Genomic DNA, 20721 nt, shown 5'->3' with positions numbered 1-20721 from the left:
TAACTTTTCGTAGTGATTCAAAGTACTCACGAGAGAAAAATGATGCACAGCCGTGTCAATTATTGGTCTGGGAACTCGACAAACATTTTATTCTGCGCATGCTCTTCAAAAGTCTTCACAATTTCTGGGTATCACATGAGCAGCTCGTTTCGCAGGTGATATCAATCATGAAATTTCCCCAGTCATGTCTTTGCCTCACACACACATTTACACACGCGCACTCAACAGGTGGAATCTTTGTAAAATCTGCTCAGTAGAAGTCATTTGAAGTGATTTTACAAATTATGGACACAATGTATGGACGAAATGTAGATATGGCACTAAAAACTACAGACTATATAAAAACAAAAGTAATTACAGTGACACCTTGCTTTACGAACTTAATTGGTTCCCAGACAGAGTGTGTCAGGCGAAAAGTGTGTATCCCAAAAATTAATTTCCCATAGGAAACCATTAAAATGAGAATAATCCCTTCCCCGGTCCGCATAAAACATAATTTTCTACTTTCTAATTTTCGAAGCCTTAAAACTACACAAAAGATACCTTATTTTATATATAATAAATGTGATATTGCATTATAATGAAAGAAATAAACTGTACTGTTTAATAAAGTCGTTTTATTTATACCCTTGTGATGGTCGTTGATGGCTTGATGGAATGGAGTGGCCGGTTTCATTGGTATTAAACACTTGATGAGGAATGTAACCTTCATTCACCATCTTGAGGAATGATCCCTTGTAGGTGCTTTCTCTGTGATAATTGTATCTAGTTCTTCATCAATTGTGTTCTGTTTAGCTGGGTTGATAGCTTTTTGCATCAAGTGTACAGATGGCTTGTGCGGATTGTTTGTGGAGCCTGATTGATGGGATATTTTAACCTTGCAGTCTACACTCTGCCTTTGAACTATCAAAGCTGAAATTCTCTCACTGTCGTCTGCCTGTCTCTTTAATGTTCAAACCATCCCCCTCACTGCTGCGTTCTTGACCAATCACGTGGCTTTAACCAAAGACTGGGGGTGGGGAATAGAGGACAAATCAGTCGGCTGCCATTTTGTTAGAAGAACGGGCTCGTTCGCAAACGACACATCACTCATTGAGGCAGCTCCGTGTGTATCCCGAAAAATAGTTCGTATGTCAAGGTAAAATTTTCATAAATGTAACGTTCGTAAACCAAAAAGTTCGTAAGCCAAGGGGTTCGTAAACCGAGGTATCACTGTATACCAGTGGTGGAGCACCAGGGCCTGTTAGGCCTTCTCTGCTGGCCTTAAAATACCAGAATCACAGACTTATGTGATTCAGATATTTTATCTATGAATTCTTCTGAAATAAATCCAAGTTGTCTTTCAGCTTCCTTTCATTGCTTTTCTTTCCCCTGCTGTGCTTTCTTCCAGATATTTATTTTTGTATTTACTGTAAACCTTTTAACCAATCACATTTCAGCCATTATTGATTACCGGGGTCAGAAATCAACCTGTACACCTTCACCATCAGTTCTGCGGGACCGGTAGCACCAAATAAGTGTCCATCAAACGGTTGCTTTAACTAATCAGATTTGGAGTTGCCGACACCAAGGCCTTCTCGCAGGCCTTATTACCTAGCTAACGCTACCCGAGTGGACTTGTAGTCAATCACACCACATTTTTTACATGATTCGCAGTTGCAGCTGAATCTGCAGTAAAGGTTGTATCATCATCAAATAGTTATTAAGGGTTTGATTGATTCAGACGCAGTACTACTGAAGGCCTAGTTACAGTTGGTGTCAAATGCATAGCTCGCCACTGGATATCTTCATATTCAGAATCAGAATCAGAATTATCTTTATTGCCAAGTATGTAGAACACACAAGGGATTTGTTTATAATAATAATAATAATAATACATTTCATTTATAAGCACCGTTCAAAACTCTCAAGGTCACTTTACAGTCGCAGGACAAGTTTTTGTGTGGGGAAGTAGCGGCACCCACACGCGTCAGCGTTCACTCAACCCAGAAGTAACTCAACCCAGAAGTAACTGAAATAGACAGAAAGCTAACTAGCTAGCTAGCTCATAGATAGCTAGCTAGAGATGATATTTACTTAACTTAAAACCTTATTTACTAATTCTTAGCTAGTTAGTTAGCTAGCTAGCTAGCTAGATAGATAGAAGCCACAGAGCTAATATTTGATTTCGTCCAAAAAATTTATTTGGTCTGTCAAAAGTGTTTTATTTAACATACATTATATATTATATGCCCCCTATTTTATTTATTCATTAAAAATAATACCGTACGTGGGTGAGCAACAGGAGCCGCATGCGCCAGGGTTCACTCAACCCGGAAGTAACTGAAACAGATAGATATTGCGGAATGATCTGCGCACTCACTAAGGATCATTCAAGAGGTTGACACTGAAGTGAAACAATTTTTTCATGTTCCTACAGAAAGAGGGAGCGCTTTGGCCACGCGCTGATAGGAAACAGAGCATGATTAATGTGTCGAATCTCACATTGAATCTTTTTTTTTCAGGAGAAGGCGTTTTGTTGCCCTCAAGGTGGTGAAGAGTGCTCCGATGTTTATGGAGACGGCAAAGGATGAGATCAAACTTCTGAAATGTGTCCGTGAGCTCACTCGCTATATTGCTTCGAGTCGATGTTTGATGAAGTTTAGCATGATTTTGGCCGTCAGGTGAGGGACAGAGACCCCAGAGATCCGAATCGTGAGACCATCGTGCATCTGATCGATGACTTCCGGATCTCCGCAGTGAACGGAGAGCGTATCCTACCTCCCTGGCCCGATACGTAAAAGCACTCGAACTGTGTCCTTAATTGCCACCCAGATGTGTGCATGGTCCTGGAGGTGCTGGGCCACCAGCTCCTCAGGTGGATCATCAAATCCAACTATGCCGGTCTTCCACTCCCGTGTGTCAAAAGCATCATCAGACAGGTGACTTTCTCCACATTTACAAAATGTGCTGGTGCTCTATTTCTGCAAGACTTGATGTTAAGAGTTTAAAGGACAACCAACGCCATTTTTTGTTTCCTAATTGACATCAGAAAAACGTTTTATAGCATCTACAATACCCAAAACACGCAGGCTGATATTTTTAGTAAAACGCAAAACATCAATAAAAATGAAAAAAATCCCAAAACTGCCACTATGAACTCAAAACTGGAGAGATTCAGAAAGTCCCGCCCCCAGTTCATGACATCTTGTCAGGATACTCCTTCACAAACTGCCTTGCTCCAGATTCAAAACAATGGCTTCACAGAGTTCAGATTCAGAAAAAAGATCCTTTCTTGTTACTCATCCAGTTATGAACATGATTCAAATAGTTCTGAAGAGGAAAGCATAAGTGTATGCGATCGATTAAAGAAGTCCTTCCGTATCAATTTGAGCCGTGTAAGCAAAGCGAAGAAACCGGTGAAGGACACGACATGTGAAGCACATATGAAGCTCCGTGAATAAGCAATATAGCATCAACTTCGGTGATTTGTGGCATATAAGGACATGAATAGCAAAGAAGCTACAAGATGTCAACATCAATACAGATTGTTTAATGGTTGTGCATGCAAAAAGTTGTTTAAACTTTCAAGATGAAGAGATACGAACTTACTTATAAATGACAGCGGTTATCCATCGCTAACTCCGGTTAGCTCCTAGTTCCAGCAGGTGAATGTTTTTCCGATAGGTTTGCTCCACTATTTTGACGATTGCTCTCTTTCACCACTGGAAGCAACTTTCTACCCATTGTCAGGCTGAGAGCATGACAGGGGTTATCCAAGCGGGGATTTGCGCTCTTCGGTTGGCGCTACACTGGCGCTATACTGCTCTGGTCTGTTGGAAATGGCTGGTTTGTCCGCTGGGAATTTGTGTAAACTTACACGTTCTTTATGCGTGTTACCGCAATTGGCTGCCACACAAATATTCACCATCGTGTTATTTATGTAGTTGTCCTTCTAATTTCACAATCAACACGGTGTTTTCAGGCGGCCCGGTAGTCGAGTGGTTAGCACACCGGCTTCACAGTGCAGAGGCCGCCGGTTCGCGCCCCGGTCCGGCCTCCCTGTGTGGAGTTTGCATGTTCTCCCCGGACCCGCGTGGGTTTTCTCCGGGTCCTCCGTTTTCCTCCCACACTCCAAAAACATGAATGGCAGGCAGATTGACCACTCCAAATTGTCCCTAGGTGTGAGTGTGAGAGTGACTGTTGTATGTCTTCGTGTGCCCTACGATTGGCTGGTAACCAATTCAGGGTGTCCCCCGCCTCGTGCCCGAAGACAGCTGAGATAGGCTCCAGCAACCCCCGCGACCCTAATGAGGAATAAGCGGTACGGCAAATGAGATGATTTTCAGACGAAACAAAGTACCCAAAATGCATTTTGTGTCACTTCCTCTGTCAGGGGCGTTCCCTCAGCCACGTCACTTCTGGCATCGGCATCAACTCGAAAACAAGACTTCATAAATATTCAGCGCGAGTTTAAAAACGTAAAATATGGCTGTATTGTTAATTTTTTACTTGCAAGGAGAATAGATAAGACAGAGTACATCGTTCTCACCTATTCTAAACAATCTTCCTACCACTTCCCTTTTATTAACATCAGTGACTGGTCTTGGTAGATGGTTTCTCGTAAGCAGGAAATTCTTTTATTCTAATCAAGTTTTCAGCTGGGTCACTCTGGCATCCAAATGAAGATTATTTGGTTTCCAAGAGGACATTCATCTTCACTTCTCTCCTTCAGTCCTTCCTGAGTTGGAACATCTTCACAGCACACATTAATAACTTCACACCAACATTGAATGTAGACTTAGTTTAATGATTAAGTGGGAACATGAAAGACGAAGAAGAAAGGTGAACGTGTGATTGCATGTATGAACATTTTTATTATAAGAAGCATTCTTCATTGCAAGCATAATCAATGTAATATAAGTAAATGTATGCTAACTAAAAACAATAAATCTAAGACTTGACTCTCCGGTCCGTAGGTTCTGCGGGGTTTGGAATACTTACACACAAAGTGCAAGATCATCCACACCGACATCAAGCCCGAGAATATCCTCCTGCGGGTGGACGACGTTTACGTTCGCAAACTGGCCACCGACACCAAAGTGTGGCAACCGCCGGAGTCTGCCACGTTCACCGACCATCCAAGTTAGTGACTATGCTTTCAAAAATGGAACTGCCACCAGGGCGGGGCTGGGAGGGGGGAGGGCAGGCGTCTCAAACTCGCGGCCCGCGGGCCAACTGCGGCCCCGAAATAATATTTTGCGGCCTGCCTTGACATGAAAGATTAATGTTAGTGCGGCCTGCATGATTGATATGAATGAAACTTGTGTGTGGAGCTGAACAAACCGCTGAACAAACCATGGAACAAACCACCATTTTGGAGCTACTGAGGGAATTTAATCATAGATTTGCAGACTTCAAGACGCACAAAGCCACATTTCAAATTTTTGCCGACCCATTCTCTTTTGATGTGCAAGATGCCCCTCCTGTGTTCCAAATGGAGGCTTTGTGAAAAGAAGCGCTGCCAGGTCTCTAGCAGCAAGACGTAGGCAAGAGAAGCCATGTTTAGGATAGTTCATGTTCAATATTTTATTTATGTTCACTAAGTTAAAGGTGAATACAGACATTTTAAACTTTATTAAAATAATTAGTTTCCTTTGATTTTTTTCAGTCGTCTCTATCTGCCTTATGATCATTATAATTATTTCATTTATTTATTACTGGTTAATTTATTTTTTATTCATCTTTCCATTTATTCATTTAATTCATTTTTTGTGTGTTAAAAATAAAGATTTTGAGATCATTGGAATGTTTTATCTGTGCTTTTCTTGTGAAAATCCTGATGCGGCCCAGCCTCACCCAGACTCTGCCTCCAGCGGCCCTCGGGTAAATTGAGTTTGAGACCCCTGGGGTAGGGGGTGGACAGCAATATTTATTCCAATCTCTTAAAGGACAACTGACACCTCCAGACCAGTTCGTCCATATGAGTTCTACTGAGTGCATTTTACAAAGATTCCACCGCATATTGCTATATTTTACGTTTTAAAGGACAACCGACGTCACTTTTTTGTTTTTTTAACTGACACCAGAAAAAGTTTTATAGCATCTAAAATACCCAAAACACGCAGTATGATATTTTTAGTCAAATGCAAAACATGACTTAAAGTGTCCAAAATCTGCAAAAAATTGAGCTGCAAATTGGGTATTTTCAAAAGTCCCGCCTCCAGTTCGTGACGTCACGCCAAGACGTCTTGCATTGCTAGTGAATCAAAACAATGGCTTCAGATTCGGAGAATATGCTTTCTTGTTACACATCCAGTTATGAATATGATTCAAATAGTTCTGAAGAGGAAAGCATACATGTTTGCAATCGATTAAAAAATTATTTTTGCCATTTTGAGGCAACATTGGGGGGAAATCTCTCACCCAAAAAAAGAGGCACAAAATGGCGACCTCCTGTGGCCACCTCAGTTTTCACAGGCTGATAAATTCCTTATATGGCGCTTGGACGCCCTCTTTTGGCCTTCTGGTGGCTTTTGGGTGCAATACGAAGTCCCCAGACCAAACAAGTCCAGCAAAATACATTGACGTGATGGAAGGACCGCTACAATGCGTCTTTTTTACGGTCAAGGGCGGCCCTTTAGTGCCGTCACGTACGGACTCGTCGCCAACTCAAAAACAAGACTTCCGGAATATTCAGTGTGAGTCTTAAAACATAAAATATAGCTATATGCGGTGGAATCTTATTAAAATACGCTCCGTAGAAGTCATTTGAAGACATTTTACAAATTATGGACACAACTCGGTTGTCCTTTAAGACTGCGCTGAATATTCAGGAAGTCTTGTTTCTGAGTTGGTGACGATGCCTGACGTGACGTCACGTCTGGAACGCCCCTGACCAAGAAAGTGACACACAATGCATTTTTGGGTACTTTGTTTGGTCTGAAAACTTCGTGTTGATGGCGAAATTAGAAGGAAAACACATAGATAATGTGATGGTGAATCGTTGTGTGTTGCACCAAGACTACTATTTGATACGAGTTGACACAAATTCCCAGCAGACAAATCAGCCCATTTCCAACGGAGCTTGTGCGCCATCTTGTGCATTTTCTGAGACGCTACATTTCAGTCCAGATGCCTCAAAATGACATGGAATGACTTCTTTAATCGATTGCAAACATTGATGCTTTCCTCTTAAGAACTATTTGAATCATATTCATAACTGGTTGAGTAACAAGAAAGCATCTTCTACAAATCTGAACTCTCTGAAGCCATTGTTTTGAATCTGGAGCAAGGCAGTTTAGGAAGGAGTATCCCGGTGTGACGTCACGAAAAAGGGGGAGGGACTTTCTGAATATCCCCAGTTCCGAGCCCCTTTTGTGGCAGTTTTGGGACACTTTAAGTCATTTTTATTGGTGTTTTGCTATTGGACTAAAAATATCAGCCTGCGTGTTTTGGGTGTTTTAGATGCTATAAAACGTTTTTCTGATGATACTTAGGAAACAAAAAATGGTGTCGGTTGTCCTTTATGTCATTTATTATTATTATTATTATTATTATTATTATTATTATTATTATTATTATTATTTAGTTCTCCTCTTTAGGGATAGTATCAAATTCAGAATAGTGGCTGTATAATCCAACAAACTGCATCATTTACTGTAATTGTTTAATGGTCACATTCTGTTTTCTGTTTCCTTTCCAGAGAGCTCATTGGCCATACCAAAAAAGGTGCATACAGTGTCTCATTGATGAATATTTGTATGCCAGTAATTGATGTGGTGTTGTATGACTCACAAATCTCTTCAGAGTTTCGCCAACTTGATGGGAAGGCTGACGGGCGTTTTCCACAACCTTGGGAATAAGGTAAATCTTGGCTTGTATTTTTTTAATTGTTGTTGTATTTTTTTAATTGTTTTGAATCTGGAGCAAGGCAGTTTGGGAAGGAGTATACCGGCGTGACGTCACGAACAAGGGGGCGGGACTTTCTGAATATGCCCAAAAAATGTAATGATGGAAATTTAAAAAAAAGTTGTGACTTGAAAGTTGTGGTCTTACCAACATTTTAGTATCTGTCCATTTTCTTCAACCACAAAAAAAGTTTAGAATTCGTTGTAGTTGCCACAAGAGGGAGACAAAGCACCCGGCCCTTTTTTCTAGTTTCTTGTTGCCAAAGCTTGGCAACAAGAAACACTGGAATGAAGTAATTGATGTACCTACCACAAATGCTCCCTTGCTTAATTGATGGTAAATATCCCTTGCTGATGATTTTGCTCCAGTTGTCGTTAGTCCATACACTGTTGGGCATGTTGCACAATGCAATGTTTGCGTTGCGTCGTCTGCGACAAGCCACGTGAACTCCTCTTTCCACGCTGCTTTTAATGTATGTTTACATTTTGTAGCGTCATAAATTTTGTTAGCTTCTTTTGAATCTTTCTTCTTGGTCTGGGCTGGACATTAGGGATATATAAATAGGGCCGATACGACCAGTCAGACTTCAGTTCGCTGACGAAGCCTCTTGGATAGGAGGAGAAACGTCAGAAACCTTCAAATTTGTACAGATGACGGCTGAAGAAACCTTCTCATCGATGGACCACTCCTGTACGACTGAGAGCTTACACAGACGTTTTTGGGCTGAGGTTTTGGCTTGTGTTCTCTGTGCGTCTACTTTGGAAAATAATATACAAATGCAATCGGCATTTGTACAAAGTTATTTGATGCAGGCTTCTGATTGTTTGCCGAGTATGCAAATTGCCAAACGAACCGAAATTCCGAAATTTCCAAACCGAACGAAGATTTCAAAATCGTAATAAAGAAAACATTTGATTTGAAAAAAATAAGGCGCCCAGGCAGACGTTATTTCAGACACTGATGTTACACAAAACAGCATTTATTTATTTGTTTTTACAAAACAGTGAATGATAGCAGGATGCTAAATTATAAACATGCTGAAACGTGCAAATATATGGAGATTCAGTTTCTTTCCTTTTGACAGATGACTGATGACTTTGGTGGAGAAACCTTGCAAGTCGAAAATATCTCCTTTGTGTGAATGCCAAACTCGTGTAAACGGTCTCTAGCCACGAATGTGACCGTGTGATCTTCCCTCCACAGTCAAGCGTGGCTTCAAAGTTTCACCTAAAACGCCTGATGCGGACGCAGAGGAAGCAGCAAACTAAGGCCACTGCTACCGTCTCCAGTCGAAATCGAGCCGCCGACGCCCGATCAGATGTTTACGGCGCAAATAGCGCCACCTGTCATTCGTCACTTCCCTGCGGTAACGTGGCGTTAAGGAGACGGACGTTACTCTTGTCCGACAGGGTGGATTCGCCTGCGCTCCGTCATCGAGGCCTCACCTCTTCGTTGCCGGACATCGCCAAAGAAGCTCCCTTTTCTGCGTCCGCATGTCTGTTTTCGCACCAGACGCCAGACGCACAACCCTCCCGTAATGGTCAGTGTTTGGATGTCTTGAAAAGATGGTTCCGGCCAATGACAAGGACAACGTTGTATCACATGATCCACATCACAGTACAGCGATACCTCGGTTTACGATCCCTTTGGCGTACGAACTTTCTGGTTTACGAACGTTAAATTTATGAAAATTTTACCTGGCATACGAACTATATTTGGGGATACACACGGAGCGCCACAATCAGTGAAGTGTCGTTCGCGAACGAGCCCGTACTCCTAACAAGAAAATGGCAGCCGACTCATTTTTGTCCTCTATTCCCCACGCACAGTCTTCAGTTAAAGCCACGTGATTGGTCAAGAACGCAGCAGTGGGGTGGGGGTGGGGGTAAACATTAAAGAGACAGGCAGACGACAGAGCGACAGTGAGAAAATGGATAGAAAACGGTGAAATTTGGACTTGTTTCAACTTTGATAGTTCAAAGGCCTAGTGCAGACTGCACGGTTAAAATTCCCATCAATCCGGCTTTTCATCAATTATCGCAGAGAAAGCACCTCCTATGGATAATTCCTCAAGATGGCGAAAGAAGAAGGCTACGTTCCTCATCAAGTGTTTCATGCTGATGAAACCAGCCACTCCATTCCATCAAGCCATCAACGACCATCACAAAGGTCAATAAAACAACTTTATTATACTGTAGTTTATTTGGATTGGATTGGATTGGATTGGATATGCCTTTATTAGTCTCACAGTGGAGAAATTTACATTTCACAGCAGCAAAGTGATGAAAGGAATGAAAGTAGAAAAACGAAATACATGAGCTGCTGGAAAGGCAGCCACTCTCGCGGCGCCGTCTTGAAGTCAAAAGAACAAAAAAAAACTAAATAACAAATAATGTGACAGCATAGAGACAATATGACAAAACAAAGACACAGAGAGACATTCATTCTTCAGGACTTGCTGTACCCTCTTTGTGATGACATGAAACAGTTCTAGATGAAAGAGGAGAGGATCAAAGTTTCTTCATTTATTATACCATAGCACATTTATTATACATGAAATAAGGTATATTTTGTGTAGTTTTAAGACTTAGAAAACTATAAAGTAGAAAATTATGTTTTATGGCGACCTGGGAACGGATTATTCTCATTTTAATGGTTTCCCATGGGAAATTATTTTTAGGATACACACTTATTGCCTTACAAACTGTCTGGGAACCAATTAATTTCATAAGACAAGGTATCACTGTAGTCCTTTCAAAGTTGATGTCGCATCATAACGTATTTTTTTTCCAGAAGGAATCAGCGACTGTGAGGGTCCGCTTGACTTCCTGCTGCCACATAATGCGGACAAGCTGTTCATTAAGATTGCTGATCTGGGAAATGCTTGCTGGGTGGTGAGTGACATCGCAACCAGACGAAAATCTGCCATGTTGGATGTGTTGCCATAATCCGGCATCATGAGTCAAACCTGTTGAAGTCATAAAAAAAGCCTCTGTCATAAAACTGATAATGTCTGGCCCGCATGTAGAATGAAGACATTGGGCAGTAGCGCTGTTAGTTACCTGTTTGTATTAAATGCTGCAATCGATGAGAAGGTTTCTTCAGCCGTCATCTGTACTTTTTTAGAGGTGTCGGACGTTTCGCCTCCTATCCAAGAGGCTTCGTCAGCGAACTAAAGTCTTACTGGTTGTATCGGCTCTATTTATATATCCCTAATGTCCAGATATGGCGGCGCCGGACACAGCTATGATAATTCCCTACTCTCAGGTTGGGGGGAGCAGAGGTCCACTCCCTGTGGCCCCACTGATTGTTCCTACATTCCTGACTAACGACTGGCCTGTTTGCCCCACTCCCTCCGGTATCACCTCATCACCATTACGAATGTTGCCTAACCTGTTTTGCCTAAGCAGGCTATTGTACCAACGATCCAAATTGAACCTCACCCCACCAGACCGGTTTAATGAAGGATTTTGTTGTTTTATGAGAATCACTTCTTTTACTCCCCTTTCAAACCATCTATGTTCTTTCGCAAAGATTTTAACCTCATTGTCGTCAAATGAGTGGTTGCTAGCTTTTAGGTGCAAATGTACTGCCAATTGAGGCCCACTAGTATTATCCCTGCGAGGTTGATAGTCTTTTTTTGAGAATTTGTTGAGTCTCCCCAATGTACTGCTCCTTACAATTTTCATTCTTACAATGTGTAGAATAAACTACATTACTTTGTTTGGGGGTGCAGAGCTTTCAGCCACTCGGCTCCCAAACTCTGGAATTCACTTCCACCCAACATCTGTAATATTGACTCCCTTCCTACTTTCAAATCCCACCTCAAAACCCACCTATTTAAAATTACATTCATGGTCTAGTTCAATAAGATATTTTATTATGTATAATTTAATTATGGTTTTATTGTTTTATGTATTGTTTTTTTGATTGTCAAGTGTCCTTGAGTGTTCTGAAAGCTGGTTGGAAATTAAATGTATTATTATTATTATTATTATTATTATTATTATTATTATTATTATTATTATTATTATTATTATTATCTCATCTCATCTCATCTCATTTTCCGTACCGCTTATTCCTCATTAGGGTCGCGGGGATTGCTGGAGTTTATCTCAGCTGTCTTTGGGCACGAAGCGGGGGACACCCTGAATTGTTTGCCAGCCAATCGTAGGGCACACAAAGACATACAACAGTCACTCTCACACTCAGACCTAGGGACAATTTGGAATGGTCAATCTGCCTGCCATCCGCCCTTATTATTATTATTATTATTATTATTATTATTATTATTATTATTATTATTATTATTATTATTATTATTATTATTATTATTATTATTATTATCTCATCTCATCTCATCTCATCTCATTTTCCGTACCGCTTATTCCTCATTAGGGTCGCGGGGATTGCTGGAGTTTATCTCAGCTGTCTTTGGGCACGAAGCGGGGGACACCCTGAATTGTTTGCCAGCCAATCGTAGGGCACACAAAGACATACAACAGTCACTCTCACACTCAGACCTAGGGACAATTTGGAGTGGTCAATCTGCCTGCCATCCGCCCTTATTATTATTATTATTATTATTATTATTATTATTATTATTATTATTATTATTATTATTATTATTATTATTATTTCAAATGAACCAAAATACATGCTTAAGATAGCTGAAATTAAATTATAAAAAACAAATGTGAAACACAGAATGTCTCGTTGAAATTTATTTGACTGAATTTCAGTTACAGTGATACCTCGGTTTACGAACCCCTTGGCTTACGAACTTTTCGGTTTACGAACGTTACATTTATGAAAATTTTACCTTGGCTTACAAACATTTCGGTTTACGAACGTTACATTTATGAAATTTTTACTTTGGCAATCGAACTTTACCTTGGCATACGAACTTTTTTCATATACGGAGCTGCCTCAATGAGTGATGTGTCGTTCGTGAACAAGCCCGTTCTTCTAACAACAAAATGGCAGCCGACTCATTTTTGTTCTCTATTCCCCGCCGCCAGTCTTCGGTTAAAGCCACGTGATTGGTCAAGAACGCAGCAGTGAGGGCGGGGGTGGTTTAAACATTAAAGCGACAGACAGACGACAGTGAGAGAGTTTCAACTTTGATATTTCAAAGGCAGAGTGTAGACTGGAAGGTTAAAATAGCCCATCAATCAGGCTCCACAAACAACCCGCACAAGCCATTTGTACACTCGATGCAAAAAGCTATCAACCCAGCTAAACAGAACACAATTGATGAGGAACTAAATACAATTATCACACAGAAAGCACCTACAAGGGATCATTCCTCAAGATCGTGAAAGAAGAAGGTTACATTCCTCATCAAGTGTTTAATGCTGATGAAACCGGCCACTCCATTCCATCAAGCCATCGACCGTTACAAAGGTAAATAAAACAACTTTATTATACAATAATTTCTTTCTTTAATTATTATACCATAGCACATTTATTATACATAAAATAAGGTATATTTTGTGTAGTTTTAAGGCTTAGAAAATTAGAAGGTAGAAAATTATGTTTTGTGGGGAACTGGGAATGGATTATTCTCATTTTAATGGTTTCCTATGGGAAATATTTTTTTCGTATACACACTTTTCACCTTACACACTCTGTCTGGGAACCAATTAAGTTCGTAAGCCAAGGTATCACTGTATTTGTAAAGAACGTCCACTAAGGTTGGCCCACCCCATACATTTTTAACACACCAAATCAGGCCCCTTTTGCAAAAAGTTTGGACACCCCTGTCATTAGTCGAGCCTTGACACATCACAAAGGGGCCTTTAGGCGTTTCACATTCCCACACCACCCTCGCTTTACAATACCAAAAAGGGAGATGAAAAGCACACAGGCAAAAAATTAGAAAGGAACCTTGAAAACTATGCAAAATTGTTCCGCAGCAACGCGCTTGCATGAAAGAGAGAATAAATTCAAATCAGTCACTTTTCGACGGCTCAACTTTTTTTGCAGCAAAACCAAACTCTGTGGTCTTCTTGTGCAGTCCAAACACTTTACAGAGGACATCCAGACGTGTCAGTACCGCTCGGTTGAGGTCTTGATTGGCGCGGACTACGGCACTCCAGCTGACATCTGGAGCACCGCCTGCATGGTGAGAAAGGTTGCCGACAAACATTTCACAGTCAAATGCCCCTCATGGATATGACCATAGCATCCCAGCCCGACATCGGGGCTCTCTCTTTGTGTGTACTTGTAGGCTTTCGAGCTCGCCACTGGGGACTATCTGTTTGACCCTCAGTCGGGGACCACATTTTCCCGAGAAGAAGGTCGGGTGTGTTTGCTTTTTACATCATCACGATTGTCCTCCTCATATTGCTCATTATTTATTATTCAATACATCCAACAGAAATTAATTAATAAGAAAAAGTATTTCCTGTTGTAATAATAATAATAATAATAATAATAATAATAATAATAATAATAATAATAATAATAATAATAATCTCCTTCTTTTCCTTTCGGCTTTTCCCTTCAGGGGTCGCCACAGCGAATCAATGTCCTCCATCTATTCCGGTTTTGTGCATCCTCTTCTCCCACACCAGCTACCTTCATGTCCTCTTTGACCACATCCATAAACCTCCTCTTCGGTCCTCCTCTCGGTCTCCTGCCTGGCAGTTCAAGGCTCAGCATCCTTCTCCCGATATAGTCGGTCTCTCTCCTCTGGACATGTCCAAACCATCTCAGTCTGGCCTCTCTGACTTTCTCTCCAAAGCCTCTAATATGAGTTGTCCCTCGAATGGACTCATTCCTGATCCTATTCAACCTGGTCACTCCCAAAGAAAACCTCAACATCTTCAGCTCTGCTACCTCCAGCTCTGCTTCCTGTCTTTTCTTCAGTGGCACTGTCTCCAGTCCAAACATCATGGCTAGTCTCACCACAGTTTTATACACTTTTTCTTTCATCCTAGCTGAAACCCTCCTATCACACATCACACCTGACATTTTTCTCCAGCCGCTCCAGCCTGTCTGGACACGCTTCTTCACCTCTTTTCCACACTCTCCATTACTCTGGACGGTTGACCCCAAGTACTTAAAATCCTCCACCTTCTTTATCTCTTCTCCCTGTAGCATCACTGTTGTACTTGGATCCCTCTCATTCACACACATATTACGTCTTGCTGCGAATGATCTTCATTCCTCTTCTTTCCAGGGTATATCTCCACATCTCTAGTTTCTCCGCCACCTATTCCCTGTCCTCGCTACAGATCACAATGGCATCTGCAAACATCGTGGTCCAAGGAGATTCTTGTCTAACATAATCTGTCAGCCTGTCCATCACCATAGCAAATAAGAAGGGGCTCAGAGCTGACCCCTGGTGGAGTCCCACCTCCACCTTGAATTCCTCAGTCACACCGACAGCGCACCTCACAACTGTCTTACAGTCATGATACATGTCTTGCACCGCTCTGACATACTTTTCTGTCACTCCAGACTTCCTCATGCAATACCACAGCTCTTGTCTGGGCACCCTGTCATGCGCTTTCTCCAGATCTACAATGACGCAATGCAATTCCTTCTGACCTTCTCTGTACATCTCTATCAGCATTCTTAAAGCAAACACTGCATCTGTCGTACTCTTTTTTTTGGCATGAAGCCATACTGCTGCTCACAAATGTTCACTCCTGCTCTTAGCCTTGCTTCAACTACTCTTTCCCAGAGTTTCATTGTATGGTTCATCAACTTTATTCCTCCGTTGTTAGTACAACTCTGCACATCTCCTTTGTTCTTAAAAATGGGCACGGGTACACTTTGTCTCCATTCTTCAGGCATCTGTTCACCATCTAAGATCTTGTTGAATAACCCAGTCAGGAACATCACCGCCACCTCTCCAAGAGAGTTCCATACCTTGATTAGTAAATCATCAAGCCCGAGTGCCTTTCCCCCCTTCATCCTCTTCAGCGCCCTCCTCACTTCATCCTTGCTAATGTTTGCTACGTCTTGGTCCACAACAGTCACGTCTTCTACTCTTTGTTCCTTCTCATTTTCCTCATTCATCAAGTCTTCAAAGTACTCTTTCCATCTTGCCATCACACTACTGGCACCTGTTAATACATTGCCATCTTCTTCTTGTTCTTTTTCTTTCGGCTTTTCCCTTCAAGGGGTCGCCACAGAGAATCAGTGTCCTCCATCTTCAGAGGTTTGATCCGCATGTTTGCTTTGGCCAAGCTTTTACATCGGATGCCCTTCCTGACACAACCCTCTGTATTTATCCGGGCTTGGGACCGGCACAAGAAGACTTATGTCCCTTTGTGGCAATAGAAAGTAAAAGGCTGTTTATGTGGTCCTAAAATTCAATACAGGTAACACCCGACTTACGACCAGCTATCCTTAATCACCCGAACCTGCTGCAGGTCCTTACCATCTTTGTCTTTCTGTCTCGCCTTTCCTTGCTGTCCAGCCGAGCATACAAGTCATCATAGGCCTCTTGTTTAGCCTTTGCCACCTTTACTTTAACCGTGCGCTGCATCTCCTTGTACTGCTGTCTACTCTCGTCCCTCCTCTCAGTGTTCCACTTCTTCTTTGCTAACCTCTCTCTCTGTATACACTCCTGCACCTCCCCATTCCACCACCAAGTCTCCTTATCTACCTTTCTTCCACTCGATACACCAAGTACTTTCCGACCTGTGTCTCTGATTACGTTCGCTGTAGTTTGCCGGTCATCTGGAAGTACCTCTTGCCCACCCAGTGCTTGTCTCACCTCCTTCCTCAATGTCATGCAACACTTTTTCCTTTTCAACTTCCACCATTTTGTCTTCACTTCAGCCTTTGGTTTCTTCATCTTCCTCACTGCCAGCGTCATCCTACACACCACCAACCTATGCTGTCTGGTTACACTCTCACCAACCACTACTTTGCAGTCACTGATTTCCTTTAGATGGCGCTGTTTGGATTGGATTGGATTGGATTGGATTTGCCTTTATCAGTCTCACAGTGGAGAAATTTACACAAAATTAAGTAAAATTAGTAAAAAAATTAGTAAAATAAAATTTAATTAATTAATTAATTAATTAATTCTGTTGACACAAAATGTAGTCCACCTGTGTACTTCTGCCTCCACTCTTATAGGTCACCATATGTTCCTGTCTCTTCTGAAAGAAAGTATTCACAATAGCCATTTCCATTCTCTTAGCAAAGTCAACCACCATCTGTCCTTCAGCGTTCCTCATCTGGAGTCCAAACCTGCCATCATCTCCTCATTATCTTTGTTTCCTGCGCCAACATGTCCATTGAAGTCTCCACCAATTACAACCCTCTCACTTCTCGGGATGTTCTGTATGACTTCATCAAAGTCCAACCAAAATTTCTCCTTCTCTGCCAGCTCACATCCTACTTGTGGGGCATACCCACAAACAACATCGAACATCACACCTTCAATTTCTAGCTTCAGACTCATCATTCTATCTGATACTCTTTTTACTTCTAAGACATTACTAAAAAACTCCACTTTTAAGATGTCCTTGAGAGTTTTGAAAGGCGCTTAGAAATGAAATGGGTTATTATTATAACCCTAACTCCATTTCTCTTTCTGTCTTCACCATGATAGAAAAACTTAAACCATGACCCTAAGCTTCTAGCCTTGCTCGCTTTCCACCTGGTCTCCTGGACACACACTTCTCTGCATCATGTCAATCAGCTCTCTACCTTTACCTGTCATTGTTCCTACATTCAAAGTTCCTACTCTTAGTTCTATACTCTTGGCGTTCCATTTCTCTCTTTTCCTCCGGGCACACCTTTCAAAGACACTTTACAGTCACAGACAAGCATGGATACAATAATAAATAAAATACAATTATAAATAGAATACAATAAATAAAATACAATTATAACTAGAAACAAGAGATAGAGCTACACAGAAAATGCAAGATTAAATAGTTGGGTTTGGAGATGGGACTTGAAGGTGGGAAGACAATCGATGTTACGAATGTTGGGAGGAAGTGAGTTCCAGATTTTGGGGCCAGAGCGGCTGAAAGCTCTGTCCCCCATCGTGGTGAGACGGGCAGGGGAGGGGGCACACAGAGGTGGAGGGAGGAAGACGATCTGAGGGAATGAGAGGGAATAGAAATTTGAAGAAGGTCAGATAGGTATGGGAGGCAAGGTTATGGATAGCTTTAAATGTATAAAGACAATTTTAAAGTTGATTCTATATTTGTGCACCAACAAAGCCTTGATTTTGGATCGGATTGGATTGGTTGGGATTGGAATAGCATTTATTAGTCTTGCAGTGGAGAAATTTACATTTCACAGCAGCAAAGTTGAAGGAAGAAGAAAATAATTAGTAGAAAAACAAAATACATGAGATGCTGGAAAGGCATCCAATCTCGCGGCGCCATCTTAAAGTCAAAAGAGCAAAATAACAAAACAATACGACAACACAAAGACAGTCATTCAATCTTAAGCACTTTCTGCACCCTCCTTGTTGTATGAAGCAGGTCTATGAATCAGGTAGATAAAAGAGGATCAAAGTGTCTTTTTCACCTGTGGATCAAGGACTTTTGCTTGTCATTTTAGATCACATTGCACACATTATTGAGCTGTTAGGACCTCTTCCATCCAAGTTTGCCCTTTCAGGGAAAAAATCAAAAAGATTCTTCAACCAAAATGGTAGGTGGGGGGGGGGGGGGGGGGGGGGGGTTAAAAATTCAATTTGAGGAGTCAATTTATGACCCTTTTGTCAACTCCCATTCAGGACAACTGAGACGCATCTCAAAACTGAAGCCGTGGAGCTTGTTGGAAATTCTGTTGGACAAGTACGAGTGGCCGCGGGATGAAGCAGCTCAGTTCACCTCCTTCCTTTCGACCATGTTGCATCTTCAGCCCGAAAAACGAGCCACGGCCGCTCAATGTCTGAAACACCCGTGGATCGCAACCTGACTTGTTTCGTGGCTCTCGGTGTGCTGCTGGGCACCATCTGCAAACCCCTTTTGTTTTGGTTTTCTCCCTCTCAGTCTGTGTTGATGCTCTGATGGAGAATAAGAAGGTATCATATTTAAAAGTCCAATGCTTAGCTGGCCAACCAAACAATATGCCCACAGTAAAGGCGCAAATGGCCACAGTCAATCTGAGTTAAACAGACACAGCCTGTTAAACTGTCATCTTCATCTAGATCTGGACTTGAACAGAATTTAGGACTTTGGAAACTTCTTGGTCACAGGAGGACTTGAAACTCCCTCACAGGAAGAGCTCATTAGCCAGATTACAAATTTATCAGTTCATGGAAAAGACAACCAATTAAAATGTCGATGATTTTTTGCTTACAGCTGTCGGTGCGTAGAACGACGTAAGAAAACTATGTTTTACTAATGCATCATCACTTTAATTTGCATATACTGCAGAGGGCTGCAAAATGTGGGTGTCTGTCATGAATGACTACGTCCCCTGCCGGCAGTAAAATACAATCTTCCTGTGTTCGAGCCTTTGTCCACAGTGTCCGACCGAACATCTCTGACATGCTCATAGCGGACCCCTCGGATGCAGACTCAATGACCAAACTCTGCCCCTGCTCACCCACAGAAAAATTGATCAACAGACTAGAAAGTGACCTTGAGAGTTTTGAAAGGCGCCTACAAATGAAATGTATTACTATTATTAGCTATCTGGCTAGCTGGCTGGCTATCTGTTGACTGTCTATCCGGCTGGCTAGCTGTTTATTAGCTAGCTAGCTGGTTAGCTGGCTATTAGCTATTTGTTGGCTAGCTGGCTATCTGTTGGCTATCTAATAGCTAGCTAGTGTTAGGTTAGAATATTACAGGCTAATAATAGCATTTTACGGTTATCTTTAAAATTGTAAATATTATGAACGGAATTAAATATTTACCTTATTGCGCAACGTTGAAACCTAACAATTGGCATGTTCGTTGTGAGAGAGATCACCAAAGAAGCCGGCAAGTTACTCACAGATAATTTATTCCTCTCAATTCATCTAATGCAGAATTCTGGGTCTCAGCTCTTGACACAGAAAATATTCGTGTGCCCCAAATCAGCAAGAGAGACGAAAGACAAAGGCTTAGACTGAGCAGCCCAAATTTAAAGGTGTACCACATGCATATTCAAATTTGGCTCAAACAAAGAAATCAGCAGTTGATTGGATCCCTCTCCTCTGATGTCGTCATCCTTTTGGCGGGATGTCGTGAAAACGTCTCGAGTTGCTTCTGTCAGCTCAGCGTTTGGTCAGTTCGTAATATTTCACCTCCTTTGTGCAGCGTTGGCTAAGTCGTAACTTTTATCTTTACTTGGGTGATGAGGACCAGCTGACCCCTTGACCTCCTGGTACCTGAACAACTCCAAACAAACATGCACACATTCCATGTCCGCTTGCACATCCTCTTATTAACTCACCCATCCACTGAAACCAGAGCACCATTGCTACTGATTAACTCACTGTTTTAATGTTCATCCTACAATGTTTAAAATGGCTAACTAAATGTATTTATTTCCTTCACTAGCTCGCTTTCTATCTGAGTTACTTCCAGGTTGAGTGAACGCTGGCGCATGTAGCTGCCGCTGCTCACCCACAGAAAAACTTCTCAAGTGACCTTGAGAGTTTTGAAAGGCGCTTAGAAATGTATTATTATTATTATTATTATTATTATTATTATTATTATTATTATTATTATTATTATTATTATTATTATTATTATTATTATTATTATTATTATTTTATCAAGTTTGTTTTCTATGACTTTCGAAAGGCGCTTTTTAGTTGGACTGCAGTGGCATGGAACACCCCCTCCCCCTTCCCCATAAAGTGATGGAAGACCACCTGGGTGATATGCATCGAACCGGCTTCCGTTTAGC

The 20721-nt window shown here is 41.6% G+C and overlaps 1 protein-coding gene across 2 annotated transcripts in view; it reads left to right on the top strand.

The window, feature by feature from the left end:
- Window positions 1-20682, top strand: part of LOC148890802 (SRSF protein kinase 3-like) — a 23317-nt gene extending 2635 nt beyond the window's left edge. The window contains exons 4-15 of one of the 2 annotated variants that reach the window (XR_016116569.1): window positions 2505-2592; window positions 2664-2751; window positions 2815-2921; window positions 4959-5124; window positions 7685-7710; window positions 7789-7845; window positions 9094-9430; window positions 10684-10784; window positions 13910-14017; window positions 14123-14197; window positions 18436-18528; window positions 18614-18752. Coding sequence is in view for 1 of the 2 variants with exons in the window: in XM_089009371.1 (XP_088865497.1) it covers window positions 2505-2592; window positions 2664-2751; window positions 2815-2921; window positions 4959-5124; window positions 7685-7710; window positions 7789-7845; window positions 9094-9430; window positions 10684-10784; window positions 13910-14017; window positions 14123-14192; window positions 18436-18528; window positions 18614-18798 (1426 nt within the window). In the remaining variant the exon portion in view is untranslated. Of the gene's footprint in view, window positions 1-2504; window positions 2593-2663; window positions 2752-2814; window positions 2922-4958; window positions 5125-7684; window positions 7711-7788; window positions 7846-9093; window positions 9431-10683; window positions 10785-13909; window positions 14018-14122; window positions 14198-18435; window positions 18529-18613 lie in introns of both variants that reach the window. The other variant, XM_089009371.1, reaches the window with a different exon arrangement.
- The last annotated feature ends 39 nt before the right edge of the window (window positions 20683-20721 follow it).

Source organism: Hippocampus bargibanti, linkage group LG12 (assembly GCF_051943395.1).
Source record: "Hippocampus bargibanti isolate YZ-2025 linkage group LG12, ASM5194339v1, whole genome shotgun sequence".
Lineage (NCBI taxonomy): Eukaryota > Metazoa > Chordata > Actinopteri > Syngnathiformes > Syngnathidae > Hippocampus > Hippocampus bargibanti.
This window is presented reverse-complemented; position numbering and strand designations above follow the sequence as displayed.